Source organism: Talpa europaea (genome assembly GCF_964194135.1).
Source record: "Talpa europaea genome assembly, chromosome: 1".
Taxonomy (NCBI): domain Eukaryota; kingdom Metazoa; phylum Chordata; class Mammalia; order Eulipotyphla; family Talpidae; genus Talpa; species Talpa europaea.
The window spans coordinates 108,083,138-108,097,536 of record NC_140073.1 but is presented as its reverse complement, the minus strand read 5'-3'; the positions used below and the strand labels follow the sequence as shown (position 1 = coordinate 108,097,536).

Here is a 14,399-nt window from a genome sequence, read left to right as displayed (position 1 = left end):
TGTACTTTGGTCCTTCTGCCTGCTCTGCTCCCTGCTCTGGCTGTGGTGAATTCTCTCACCCTCCCGTGCTTCTGACTGTACCCAGTGCTTGTATAACAAACAAACAAAACTAAATAAATAAATAAATAAAACATGCCTCTATAAAAAATAAATAAATAAATAAATTTAGCAACATAGAAATTATTGTAACCCTGAAGATTACTTTCGGTGAGCAGTGGGTTTGAAAGCCCTAATGTTTCAAGAGAAAGTGAAAGGAGAAATGAGTTTTCTTATAAATGGAAGCAAGGAAATGGGGAGAACTGAGGGGGAAGTAGACCTTGTCTGATTCTGTACATTCTCTCCTCTTTGAAGGGCAATATATGTTTGTGCTTAGCCAAAAGCCTTATTTTAAATACCCTAAGGCTGCCTGGTAGGGATGTAGGTCTGTCTTCTAACTTCGTGGCCCTCTACATTAGTTCTGTCCCAAATTTAGGTTGGTAGCTAAAATGCCTCAAATCTGCAGCCTAGTTTTAAAAATGTGTCCTACATGTTATTTTCTCCATTGATAGTTGGCCTAGGCTTAGTTGAAGTACTTGTTTAAAATGTATAATTACTTTGCATGACTTGAGCTCCAGTATTTAGTGATTTTGCAGAATGTAAAAGTTTCACAGAAACTTGCAAAAAACAGAATTAGAACAGTAAGTTAGACATTGTGTCTCCCTCATTTTGAATTTCCTCATAATATTCATTTGTATTATTTGATGTGCTAAATTTGTTACCTATTTTTATGATTGTGTCTGATTTCTCAAATAAATGATTATAAGAATTAATCCCTTGAATAAGTTGAAATATTTTATGTGCAACTTTTAGGATAAAATTATTAGGTTGAAGAAGGTTATAAATTGTTTCCTTTTGACATAATGAAAACTCAGTTATTTATACTTTGAGTACATGGAGATCTAATGACACTGATTGTACCTTTCACTTATTGTTATACACGATCTGACTTTCATGTACCACATCTGTTACTCTCCATTCTCTAGGCTGCTTGACTGAAATGCTTTTTTCTATATATACTTGAATTTTTATTTGGTGATTTTTTTTTTAATCTTAAAAAGTGGGACTATTATAAACAAAAGCATTCTTTTTTTTAAAACTGAGATATAATTCACATACCACAATATCAATGTTCTAAAAAGTGGTTTTTAGTATAGTCACTGGGTTATGAAACCATGATCATCACTGTCTAATTTCAGAAAATTTTCATCATCTCACAGCACTATTTTTTCAGTTGAATCTCATATTTACATAGATCTGCACATTCTTCCTGAAAGTAATCACTATATTGCAATCATAGCACTTTCTCCTACAGTTTTATCACTCGTTTGCATCTCAGGACACCATAATTTGTATCACCCCCACCTCCCAAACAAGTTTGTCTTAATCTATGAGCATCCCCTTACATCCTTTCTCTTTCTTACAATTTATCTGTTGAAAAGTTTCCCACCTTCAAGATTTGTTGATTGTGTATTCATGGTATATAGTTCACAGTGGTTTTTCTCAGTACAGAAAAGTAATTGGGATTCTACTTCAAAGATCCAAAGTAAAATTGAATTTTGTTAAATCTTTCCATATTTATGGTAGAGAAAGCAGAGCCATATAACTACTCATGTTTTTTATGTAATTGCTTGATAATCATAGAATACTCCAAAGTAGTCCCAAGTGAGGTTTCCCAGAAAATTACATGTATAAGAATAGAAGTCAAATAAATCTATGAAAGCACATGACACCCATAAATCATAGTTGATGATTTGCAGAGTTGAATGTGATGGTTGTGAACAAACTGAGGAGTCAACTTGCTATATATACCGAGAACAAAGAGTTTGAATGTAGAATCTCACATCCTAGAAAACGGTCACCTTAGGTAACTCAAGGAGAGTACAGATAAAACTTAACCAAGAATATATACCTTCTCTATACCTACCACTCGCCCCAACTTATACCCAAGTAGTTTAAGAAATCAATCTGTGTTCCCACCATAGATACTATAGTTAAAGTCATGAAAGCTGTCATTTTACTGGTTTTAAAAATTTTTTAAATTAATTTAAATCAAGTGATACTCATATCACAAAAAGAACATAGAAAAAAGACCACTTGAATTTGACTATTTAGACTTTTCCCCTTTTATGACCCATTTATTATACTCCTTTAAATAGCATTTTCAAAGTCCTCATGGCACAAAATCTTTAATACACAGGGTTCTTGTCATATCTTAAAGCATGAGGGAAGGTTTTTGATATTTTAAGCATTTAAAAAAGTGATGTACATATTTCATTCTTTAATATCATTTGTAATAGGAAACAAATGTAAAGGTGCAAAACAATGCAAATGAAAGGATTAGTAATCAACCCAAATTTAGGAACCTCCTTTACAAATGATTGAATGAGACAGTTAACGAAATAATCTGTTCAATTTAACATATTTCATATTAGAAATGGTTTTCAGCCCTGATGATTACATTGAATACTCAATGCTGTCCCACTAAGTTGGGACAACTTAGTAATTTCTGCATGAATCTCTGTATAGACTTTCAAAAAAGAATAAAATTAAAACCCTATTATGCAAACACATTTCCTCAAAATCTACTATGGTTTTTCACTTTCTTGATTATAGTTTAGACAGTTTGAAGAGATTTAAACGTGTTGCTAGGCAACTAGCTCCTGAAGCATAACGTATTTCCTTCAACATCCCAGCCCATTCTTTTTTATCATCTTCATACCTAATAGAGAAAAAAAAAAAGTAATCAATAAGCAGTTTGTAAGTAGACAGTTTTATAGGTTTTCCTGTGTTAAGCATACAAATGTGGATATTTGAGAAAACCCTACTCTTAGTCAGAGAAGGATTCACCTCCCTAGTAGAATAACACTTGAATTCCTCCTAAATTATACATTCTCTGGATGAACATAAGTCTGAACTACTACCAGGATATTTAATCTAAATACTCAAGCAATTAATCCTTTTCTGTTCACAGTCTTTTATATAGTATGTATTATAGCAATTATATTTCTATTGTAATCACCGCCTTATTATGTCAAAGGTACTTGAGGATAAATAGTATCTATTATTCATCTTAGTATCTTTCCTGCTCCAGAAACTACCAATACTTGGTAGACAGAAAATACTGCAAATCATCTTTGATGAATGTATATTTAAAATAATTTTTAAAATTAGCTGATTTATACATGTTATTAATTAATTTCATCAATGGTACAAATTCTCCTCAACAGGTATACTATACACTGAGTGACATTTATGTAGAGAAAAGCAGACAAAAAATATTTTACCACATATAAAGAACATAATTATCTATACAAAATGTGGGACAACAAAATAAGAGAAAAAGAAGGGTTTTAAATGACCTATCTACATTTTAAGCAATAAGAGATTAAGGAGATTAAAACATTTGATTTATGGCAATTAAATTTTTACTATCAGCTTGGCCATTTCTAAATGACGCAATGATTTCAAGAAAAATTACAATGGAAAAAATGATGAAATAATGGAAGACTAGGAAAATTAGGATTTTTGCAAAACAGGGGTAAGTACTAAGAGAGAATAAGTGGTGAGTCTCAACTCTGGCTACACATAATTGTCTAGCATGCTTTTAAAATATGCCAGTGTCAAAAACACACACACATATAGATATATCTGTGTATATATATTTATATACATATATACCAGTGTCTTAATGAAGACCAACTAAATCAAAAGTTCGGGAGATAGGGAGAGCTTGTGAATTTACCTCCGAAAACCTTCCCAGTTGATGCTAATAGCAACCAGGACTGTGAAACACAAGAATGGTGCTGCCAATCAGCTGAACCCCATACAAGCCACTCTGGTTCCAAATAGAATTCAAAAGTCAAGTTGCTTTGGCAGGAGGCCATACTCTACACCAATTAAGTCAATTTCTGGGAGTGGGACCCATGTATCAATATTTTCATGTCTTCAGGTGGTTCCAAAGTGCAGTCAAGTTTGAGAACCAATAATCTGCAATGGTTGCCACAATAGTGACAGTTGCACCAGAGTACTTGTTTGATATGCAGATTCTCAGGCCTTATCTCAGACCTACTGAAACTCTGGGGGTGAGGCCCAGAAATCTGTGTTCTTAACAGGCGCTCTGGTGCACGCTAAAGTTTTGAATCACTAATCTATGGCGATCAAGGAAAGTATGGCATATTATTTACTTCAAAACTGTTTATCAGTTATCAGTTACCTGATTTAATATTTGGTTCAGAAAGTTGGAGTGGATAAAACTTACTTCCATATGTCATTGACTTCAGTGGGTGCAAACTCTTTAGTTTCCAGTTGAATCATGGCAAACCCTCCGATGGCATATAGGGATCCTGCCAAGCTAACCAAGCTGATGGAACTTCTTTCTTGGGGAAATTCAGTCATTACTTCCCATCTAGGAATTATTAAAAATGTGGTCAATGTAAAACTTGTCAAATGTATTTTACTAAACAATTACAGAAAATTACAAAGATAAAATCCAAGTAGCATAGGCATCGAAATTAGAATAGATTAAATAAATGCAACCATACCATGTTAGATATAAAACTCAATATGTCAATGCCATAACACTAGCTTCATCTGCTACCACCTTCAGCAGTGGTTATCGAATTGTACGCCATAAACAGTGGGTTTTATGGCAGTTCTAGACATCCTAGACTCTAATGTGTGGAATCTCATTTTGAATACCAATACAAAATTTAAAAAACTGATCTCCATCATTTCTTAAGAAATCTCCAGGTCCTTAGGAATAAAGTTTCATGATCTGGATATCTTAGACATCAAGGTTGGAAATTTTCTTTTTGTTAATTTTTATGCAATATCTTTTTTTTAAGTAATGGATTTAATGGGCACTTTTAAATGTAAAGAGCCTTTTGAAATAAGACAAATAAAGATATCAATCAAATGAGGTGGAAATGTTAAGACTCTATAGATTGAATGAGTCATTTTGATAACTCCTTATTTTATTACTCTAGCATAAAAATTGGACCTCATAGTTTTTCTCTAAATAGATTAGCTGTTTTTCTAATTATAAAAATAGCATGTATATTGTAGAAAAATCTGGAAAATACAGAAAGATACAGAAGAAAACAAAATCACCCATAATCATAGGCAACATTTAGGGGTACTTTTGTCATTTTTAAAAAAGCATATAAATTTAAAAAGCTATCTATACATATGAACATCTTTATAGTTTTGAGTGTCATTTCTTTAATTCCCTGCATTGTGAAGGTTTATCCGTCTTCGATGTTCAAAAACATGTTCTTAAATGATTATTTAAATCCTAGTCCATAAAAGTTCCTTGTGATTTTCAGATATTAAAGTCTATTTTATAATAAAGCATACGTGGTACCTTAAAAGAAGTAATAATGGTGTACTAAATTTTCTTCATTGTTAAACTAGGAGTATAAAAACTACTCATACAGATGTGAGCTCAAAAATTTGAAAGCTTTTTATAAGAATATCTGTCAAATATCTTTTCACATTAACTTTAAGCCAATAAAAACTTAGAAGTACAAATTTTAAGAAAATCATAAAGAGCATGAAAGAATTAACCTCTGAAGTATTCATGTTTACAAATAAGACAAGCTTAATGAGGTCTTTCATTCTTAAAGAAACTGTATTTCAATTAAATACCACTTTTTGACTTGTTTACCTACATTTATATAATTATCAGAAGTATCACCTCTGGGCCTCCCTGGTGGCCTATGGGTTAAATCTCAGTGCTACCACTTAGACAGCCCACCACAATGGCCTGAGTTCGATCCTGCCCGGGGAGCTGACCTACATGGCTCAGTAGACCTCTCCTTTCTCCCCCATTGTTCCCCTTAGCAGTGTATTTTAGTCAATCTGCCTGTTCTGCTCCCCATTATATCTATGGTGAATCCTCTTGCCTCCCCCTCCCCCACACGTTTGGCTTACACCCCAGTTCTTATAAATAAATAAATAAATAAATAAAATCTTAAAAAAGAAGTATCACCTTTGCCCAACTAAATTCACAGTTAGTAACATGCAAGGACAGATGGAGTACTCCAGTATTAACTTGAAGGTCATGTGTTCCAAATTATATACATTATACATCAAAACAGTAGGTGTTTTACACATAATACCAGCAAAAGAAATCCAGATGAAGATACTTCTCTTTAATCCTTGACTTCCTGTCCTCTTCTCTCCATGTTAGGACATTTCCTTTAATGTCCTAACTAGGAAATTAATTTTTATCCAAAGTTAATAAAAAATTAAAATGTGTAGTGATTTATATGCTGAATAAGACATAGCAACTTACTTATTGGTTGTGAGGTCAAAAGCTTCAACTGAAGCTGAAAGACCATCTTCAGTGACACCTCCTGCAACTACAATTTTGCCTTTATGTATTGCTACTCCAAACATGGAACGAGGTATTTTCATTGGAGCCAGATCTTTCCAGTCTCCTTTTTTGGGGTTGTAGATAAATACCCGGTTTGTACACTTTCTGTAAACACAAACACAACAAAATAAATACTTTCTCTAAACACAACAAAATGGTCCTTCTAGAACCTTCCCTCTTTGAAGAAGCAATTTCACTCATCAGTGAGTTTGGCTTTTTGTATCAAATATACAGTACAAAAGAGGATCAGGAAAACTCCAAAGTTGTCTTAATGTGAAAATATGCCTCCAAGCAAAGTATAATTCCAAATATGAGGACCAAAACCATTTTATAACTTAATTATAATACTGGACAGTACAGTACTTTTACTTTTGGCAACTCTCTAAAAGCCGAGGCAGATTAAATTTTAATCCAATCTGCTGCTATATTAAATGGAAGACATAAATTCAGTAACACTATAGAAATGAACCCGGAAATTGTAGTCTTTAGACATGAATATATTTTTTAAAAATCATAAGCTTTTTATTATACCTTAGTAACAAAAATACTAAGTTTATTTATTATTTGAATATCCCAGGAATGAATCTGCTAACTTAAAAAATAATTAGGTATAAATGATAAATGAATCTATTTTAAATTGAACTATTTAATATGATGGGCCATTACATTTGTGTCTACCATACATTACCAATGTATTTTTAAAAATCTGGGACTATGGACAACTAGTCATCTGGGCTGATGAGTAATGAGACCAATTCTATATGCTAAATGCTACCAGAAAAACCTGGGCTCATCTGAATTACTATTCTCAGTATGTTCCTTATGGTTCTATAAAGTGATCCAGAATTTACGAAGGCGAGTTCAGAATTCCAAATAATTGATTAACTGTTATGTTTGGTAAAATTAGAAGCAAAAAAGTCCATTTTTGTGAAAACCATTTTTTTCTTTAATCTCTAAAAGAACAGATATCTGAAGTAGAAACATTTCCTTTAATATTTCACTATGAGTATTACTTTAAAACTTCTTGATAAGTTTTTTCAAATTTACTGGTAATAATTACTGCAAGTCAGTGCTTACTTTTAGATTATGACTCATTGCAAAGTTCCTGACTTTGGCATTTGTCCAGCACTTGGTTAATGATATTCTCAAGATTATTATATTCTTACTGACAAGACCTGTATGTGCTTACTGACATATCAATTTCCTAGTCCTAATACTACTTGAAGGAAACAATTTAAATCATTTGGCAAGGAGACTATGTTTCCAAAGTCAGAACACTGCTTAATACAGATATTCCATTCCATTTACACAGGAAAAATGCCCAAAATAAGATTTAGGACTGAGTTTCTAACTTCCTTTCAATATTCATTTGATGGGAATAACTGGAATTAAGGAGGATATAAAAATTTTAGAATATTTTATCTTTGAATAAGGATAGATGGTATATCCATAGAAAAGAATGTTACTTTTTAAACTCACATTTTCTGCACTATCTTTGTATTTTAATTGAATACTAATCATTAATTTGTAACTATAGAATATAGTTTTTCACTTCTTGATTTTTTACTTCCAAAACATTATGGATGAGAACCAAGTGCCATTTCAGTTTTAGATTCAAATGAAAAGGGGAAGGAGCATATGTAATAATAAAAAAAATCATTTGGTTATAAATCATAGTAAATTTCAGTACTTACTTGTCATCTGTCTTTCCTCCTAGACAATATATCATCCCTTTATGTGAAATCACATTATGGCCATAGACTTTGATTGGAAGTTTTTTTACTTCACTCCATTTTGCAGCCCTAAAGAAAATATCAGAAGTTACAAGCTTTCTGCATATTCCAGGTTATAAAAATATGAATGTTATAGGCACTCATACACCTGAATGCTGAACAGGAAAGTCATATCAACTCACACAGGATCATAGCATAATACTGAATCCAGCGAAGACTCTGTTTGCAGGTCTTTACCTGCAACTACATAGATTTTATCATCTACTTCTCCAAGACCAAACAGACATCTGGCAGAAGGTAGAGGCGGAAGTCCAACCCACTCAGATGTTATGTTATCAAGCTGAAAAAAAAAAGTACAGAAGGAATTGTGGAGCTTGTTACAAAAAAGTTATAGCTTGTTATAAAAAGGTATGAAAAAGTAACTATGTATTGTTTATAGTTTGTTGAGTTCTTCAAAGATTTTAAGTAAAATGAAACCACAATCCAAAGATATCATATTTTACCATTAAATTACCAAGAAAAATGAGAAAACCCAACTGGCTTACGAAAATAGGTGAAAATAACAAACAAATTGCAGGACTTTAAGGAAGGAAAGAGAATAGAATCACCACAAGTTAGTGTAGAACTGTGTGGTTTCTTGTTAAATTCTCTTTCCATGTTGCCTTGCTCAGGTTTGAAGTAAGGAATGATGATACTTGGAGGACACTGGTGAGAGAGAGGCTGTCACCGGTCAGTATGGAGTGCCCCCTCTACTCCCACATGCTATATTTAAACAAACTTCCCAAGCTAGTATCCCGGACAGCTGGACCTGTCGCTCAGTCCACAGACAACTGGGAGGTTTGGCAATATCTTATTTTCCCTTCAATTTTTTTTGGGGGGTCTCTATGTTCATTTTAAAACAGCCGGTATATTATGGTGTTAATATGAATTTTCGTGTGCCAGACTTCCTCTTTTCTTTTACTTTGTATTAGGAAGTAACTTTGTTTTTGCTGATACCACTTCTGCAAGCCTAACACAGCTCACCTTGTGCCCAAGGAGGGATTAAATCCCTTATCCCGCTAGTGCTTTCCTTAGCTGAGATTACTAAGCCAGATATAGAGACCCCTCCCTATATTACCTTTAATATCTGCATATATTTCTGCTATCCAGTTATTCTGGATTTAATTCATTTTTCTTTTGTTAGACAGTACTAGTAGCAGAGAGAACAACAAATCTGCAAATGCATTCCTTCAGAAAGCAGTTTTGTTGTGCCTCAATGTCCTAAATGCAAAGAAATACTGGATGACTTAACTCACATGGAATATAGAGAAACAAGACAAAGGAACAACAAAACTAAACCAAAACAAACCCTAGAAACATGACTGCAGAATTGAGGCTACTAGAAGGGAAGGGAGGGTGGGAGTGGGAATCAAAAGGGTGAGGGAATTCTCTGGAATATGGCGGAAGGTTATGGATGCTTTGTGTGTGGTTATGGGGTGGTAATGTAACAGGGTGGTCCCCAGGAAAGGCAGAGATTCCAGGTTTCTTGCCCCACCCAAAAGGAGGGTGGAGCTGAGCAGGGAGAGAAAAAGCTGCAGAGGAGATGGAGGCAGGAAGGAAGCAGGATCGAGAGCCAGAAGGAGACCTGGAGGAGGCACATGGAGCTGAGAGACACGTGAAGAAACTGCGCTTGTCTTTGGTCGTGGACTGGGTAACACAGATGTGGGTGAAACTTGTGGGAAGGTGACAGTGGCGGTTTTTGTCTTGATTGTGATTTTTTTCTTTTCCTCCCAGACATGTCTGGTTGTTTCTGATTCTTTTCTGTGGGTGCCCACTGGAAGATGCTTTAGACTTGTGGCAGGCTTTGGGGCTTTGCTCTGGGCCAATCCTGCTTGGGTGGACTTTTACCCACAAGGGGATGGGTAACTTTTGGTGCTTGATTTAGAAACTAGATTCTTTGCCTTTCCTGTATTGTTTACTAATTGTATTAAATTTCCTTTTCAGTAAAGTCTCCTATGTTTTGTGTTGATGCGGCGGATGGCAGAACCTATTTAGAGCAGGCAGGTTTGCAGGTTCTGGGGTGCCCCTCTTCCTGCCCTGTAACAGTAACATAAATCTGAAGAGGTGTGATTTACCTCTAAATCATATACAGTATTTTAAACCAGTGTTACCTTGATGAAACATAAAGAAAAAAAAAACAACCTTTAAATGACTTCCCCTGGTGGGGTTAGCTTCACATTCACTAATTTCAACATCCATATTGTGATCACTAATGTTTTCGTTTTTGAAAAAAAAAAAAAAAAACACACACAAAACTCCTTTGCTCAAGAAGGTGGTGTGCAGTACAGTAGAAATAGTAATGGATGTCTGTGCAGTGCTGATCCTGTGGTAGGCTTAGTATTCAAAGCATTACGTTATATCATTTAGTCTTCCAAGGCTGGTATTTCTATCATCTCTGTTTTACAGACAGGAAACAGACACAGAAAGTTTAAATTTGTGCAAGCTCACAGAGCTTTTAAGTAATATTCTAATGCAAGCTGTATCAATCTGTAGTTTGTTATTTAAAATGGGAATAACAGCCATTATCCCAAGCCTGAAAGTCTACTACTCATACCGTATAGTGCTGTCTATTGCTACATCCCCTGAGAGGTGCTTCCTACGGGAGATCAAGCACTAGATGACTGCCAGACTCTTTTATAGATGAGTCCTCAATCTATTTACCTCTTGGGGTCCATTTTTATTATCCTTAAAATTGCAATTTGGACCTAGATGTCTTTGGATGGCACTGTTTAAAAATTTGATAAATCTATTAGTACTATGAAAAAAATCCTCTCTTCCCTAGGTAAATAGTCTCAGTCTATATTATAGAATCAAATTTCATATTACGCCTAACTTACACATTTTAAACAGATGTAACCAAGCAGAAAAACATAAAACCTGAAATATTTTCATATATATTATATCTTGTGAGTGGTAAACTTCTTTTAGAATTGGTTGTTTTTATCTTGGCATCTTGTTCCACTATTTGTGCCTTTTTAAAAGTAGCAACTTTTTGCAGCACAAAGAACATGAAGCAGTTTTCTTGAGCCAGAAAAGAGGCATTGGCAATGGAAATAAGTTAGTAACATGTTCATAGAAGAGAATAAATATAAAATTATATGCATATTATTGAATCTGTGATTTCTAGGTACATATCTTTCTGTGTTTTAATGTACTTTCTACTTCTTAGATATAAAAACTGATTTTTAAATTGAATATTCCCTTTCTGATATTTACCTGAATTAAAAAATAGGGCTTTAGATATTTTTTGGTTTGCTTTCAAATGATTATAATATATTTCATAATTAACTTTCTTCAAATCTGAAAATGAAGATCTGTTATAATAATTACATATTTCAAGATTAGAAAAGCTGATAAATGGTAGTATTTTGTGATTGCACAGTATGTCACATTTTGAGAGCATGCAGTGATAGCAGTATGACATTGTATAATCACTTATCTTTGGTCTTTTCAAGTCAAATGACCACAAAGCTCCAAGTTTGCTATGACCTAAAAAAACTTGTAGGATAGTTGTAAGCTACAAATTTGAGTATTTGCATTGTTAAAAGTTAAGCCACTTTATTATAAACAGATAAAGTATGATGCACTGATAATATGAAACAAATATTCTTTGAATACATAACCAAAGGTTTATTAGTTGAGAGGATTTGTTTTCTTGGAAACTTCTGTGGTTTCACAAAATAGATTAAGTTGTTACAAAGTCTAAGTATACCTCTGAAACCCAAATAAATGTGATCATTGATCATATATAAACTTTAATCATAAAAATTCTGAATATAAACTTTTTACCATAAAAAAAATCTAACTATAATTAATCAAATTCAAATGAGTGGCACTTGTGAAGACAGTTTTTCCTAGGAGAGAATCTAAAGTTGGTAAAATATGTTTACAAGTTCTTTTCATTTTCACCAAAACTATAATTTAGGCAATAATCAGAAAAAGATTAGAGATGAAATGATACCTCCAAGAAGTTCAAATCAGTTCAAGGAAACTTGGGGAATGGTAGAAAATCTCATTAATTATTTCTCTTTTGTAGTGTACAAAGTACTTGAACTTAGGGAAATACTTTAATCTGTTTTTCAGGCAAAAAGAAGATAAGATTAAATGTAGCTTTTACTTAAATACTGGGTTTTGAAGGACTACAGTCATCATCATCTATAAATATATTTTGGGTAAAAGATTATAAAGAAAATCTTGAGTCATCACTTAAGCATTAATTCGAAACTCATTCTTGACCAAACCTTTTGTTAATTATTAACAGTTAAATTAACTCATTTAAATATTTCTGTCAGCTCTCTAAGTAATAAAAGAACAAGGAACTGGAAGAGGATATCAACTGGAATAAAAAGGCAAGCAGCCTGAAAAATCCACAAATAGTTAACTAGATGATAACAGCCTTCCCTTTATGCCTCTATTTATATAAAAATAGTCTTACCTGGAAGAAGTAGGACTGTAGAGGTTGATCCTTATTTTCTTCATCCACATATAGTCCCCCTACCACATAGACCTGGTTTTGTTGGGTAACAATGCTGGAATGGTTTCTGGGAATCTGCTCAGCCAGTGCAGTAAGGTAGCATTCATTTTCTGTGGGATCATAAGCCACTGCAGCAGTGTCATTAACCAAGAGAATCAGGTCTTTGACAAACATCCCATGCCTGGGAATGTCATTCAGGTAGCCAGGCAATAAATCTTCATCACCAATATCACCATTCACCTCACCAGCTCCAGCCTTCTCTGCATTTTTGCTAGGTTCTGGGAGTTTGCCTCCAAAGGCATCTTTGAGAACTTTGATTTTTTTCTGGAGTTCTGGGTTGCTTTTAATTATATCATCTTTTTCAACATGATCTTTAAAATATTTTTCTGTCATAAGGCGAAAACGAATACAATCAAACACTTCATTAAGGTTTTTAATCCTGTTTTCTTTGTCTGTTCGCACCCATTTCATTACTGCCTCGAATACTATGTCTTCCTTTTCTACGTTTAGGCTGTCATTTGAAATGACTGAGATCAGTTCCTGTGGCGATAACTGCATAAAGTCCTCTTCTTTACATATCTGTACAAAACGATCGGACACGAATTCACGGGCAGAGATGGCGAGTCTCGGGCAGTCAAGAAGAAGTCCTAATCTGAGGATAGCTAGACAGTTACCAGGAGCAAGTCTTTTCTGAAGATAAGAAACACAGACAGTGAACACCGAGGGTATCTGAAAGCGGCTGGCCAATGCAAAAATATCTTGCACATTTCCATCATTGAGATCAATACTGGCGGAATACAGGTACTTGATGATTAAATCCAGTACTGCAGGATCCACATTATCTAGTACTACCTCCTTTTTCTTCTCCTCTTCAATTTCAGATAAAAAATACTCACGGAAGTAAGGACTACAAGCTGACAAAATCAGTCTGTGGCAAGGAAGACTTTTGTCACCTGCTTTTAAGGTGCAATCGATGAATTTTTTTTCATCCAGGAGATCTTTTAGACCATCCTGAAGAAGGGTGGATTGGTAAAGCCGCAGTTCCTCTGCAAGTTCCCGCTGGGAATCCATTTTGTGAGTAACCTGGGTAAGGAAGGGGACACTGAAGGCCTTAGCTCCTCGCAGCACACAGGTCTAGCTGTAAAAGGGCAGATCAGTGTGCTTTGCCCAGCTTCAAGCCTTTGCAATTTAATCCCAGCAGCTAAATATAGGCACCAACTCTTAACAACTGGAATTTAGGAGAGGCAGTTTGGAAAGAAGAGTTATTCCTGCAGCTGTTTTAGATTGAAAGGAACAACTGGAGCTTTTACTCACTAAGGAGAGAGCTAAGAAACACAAGATATAAATGAAGTGGAAAGCTTTAAAATACATAAAACATTAGAAAATTTGCTAATAAAAATTACCATAAGAAAATATATGTTGAACTGAATCATAAAATGAGTCAGTTCACTAAAAATGGTCTAGTGACAAGCTAGCTGACTGAATTAATGATGCAAAGGTCAAGAATGACAGGTGAGTTAATTGACTGCTCATAAGCAAGATCCCCTTTTCAAGAACTGTTGAACACAAATTCATTTTCTATTTAAAACATTGGGATATAGAATTTCCTTATAGAAATGGAAAACAGGCCTCCGTGGTGGCGCAGGGGTTAAACTCTCAGTGCTATCAAGCAATCCCCAGGCACCACAGTATGAGTTCCATCCCCAGCCAGGGAGCTAACCCACATGGCACAGCAGCA

The 14,399-nt window shown here is 34.3% G+C and overlaps 1 protein-coding gene across 1 annotated transcript; it reads right to left on the bottom strand.

Moving 5' to 3' along the window:
* Nucleotides 1-2,646: 2,646 nt before the first annotated feature.
* Nucleotides 2,647-13,732, bottom strand: KLHL41 (kelch like family member 41; the record flags this gene model as incomplete). The annotated part of the gene is made up of 6 exons (XM_084255947.1): nt 2,647-2,758; nt 4,298-4,444; nt 6,335-6,520; nt 8,110-8,217; nt 8,331-8,488; nt 12,623-13,732. 6 exons carry the CDS (start codon nt 13,730-13,732, stop codon nt 2,647-2,649), a joined length of 1,821 nt encoding a protein of 606 aa, XP_084112073.1.
* Between the last annotated feature and the right edge of the window lie 667 nt (nt 13,733-14,399).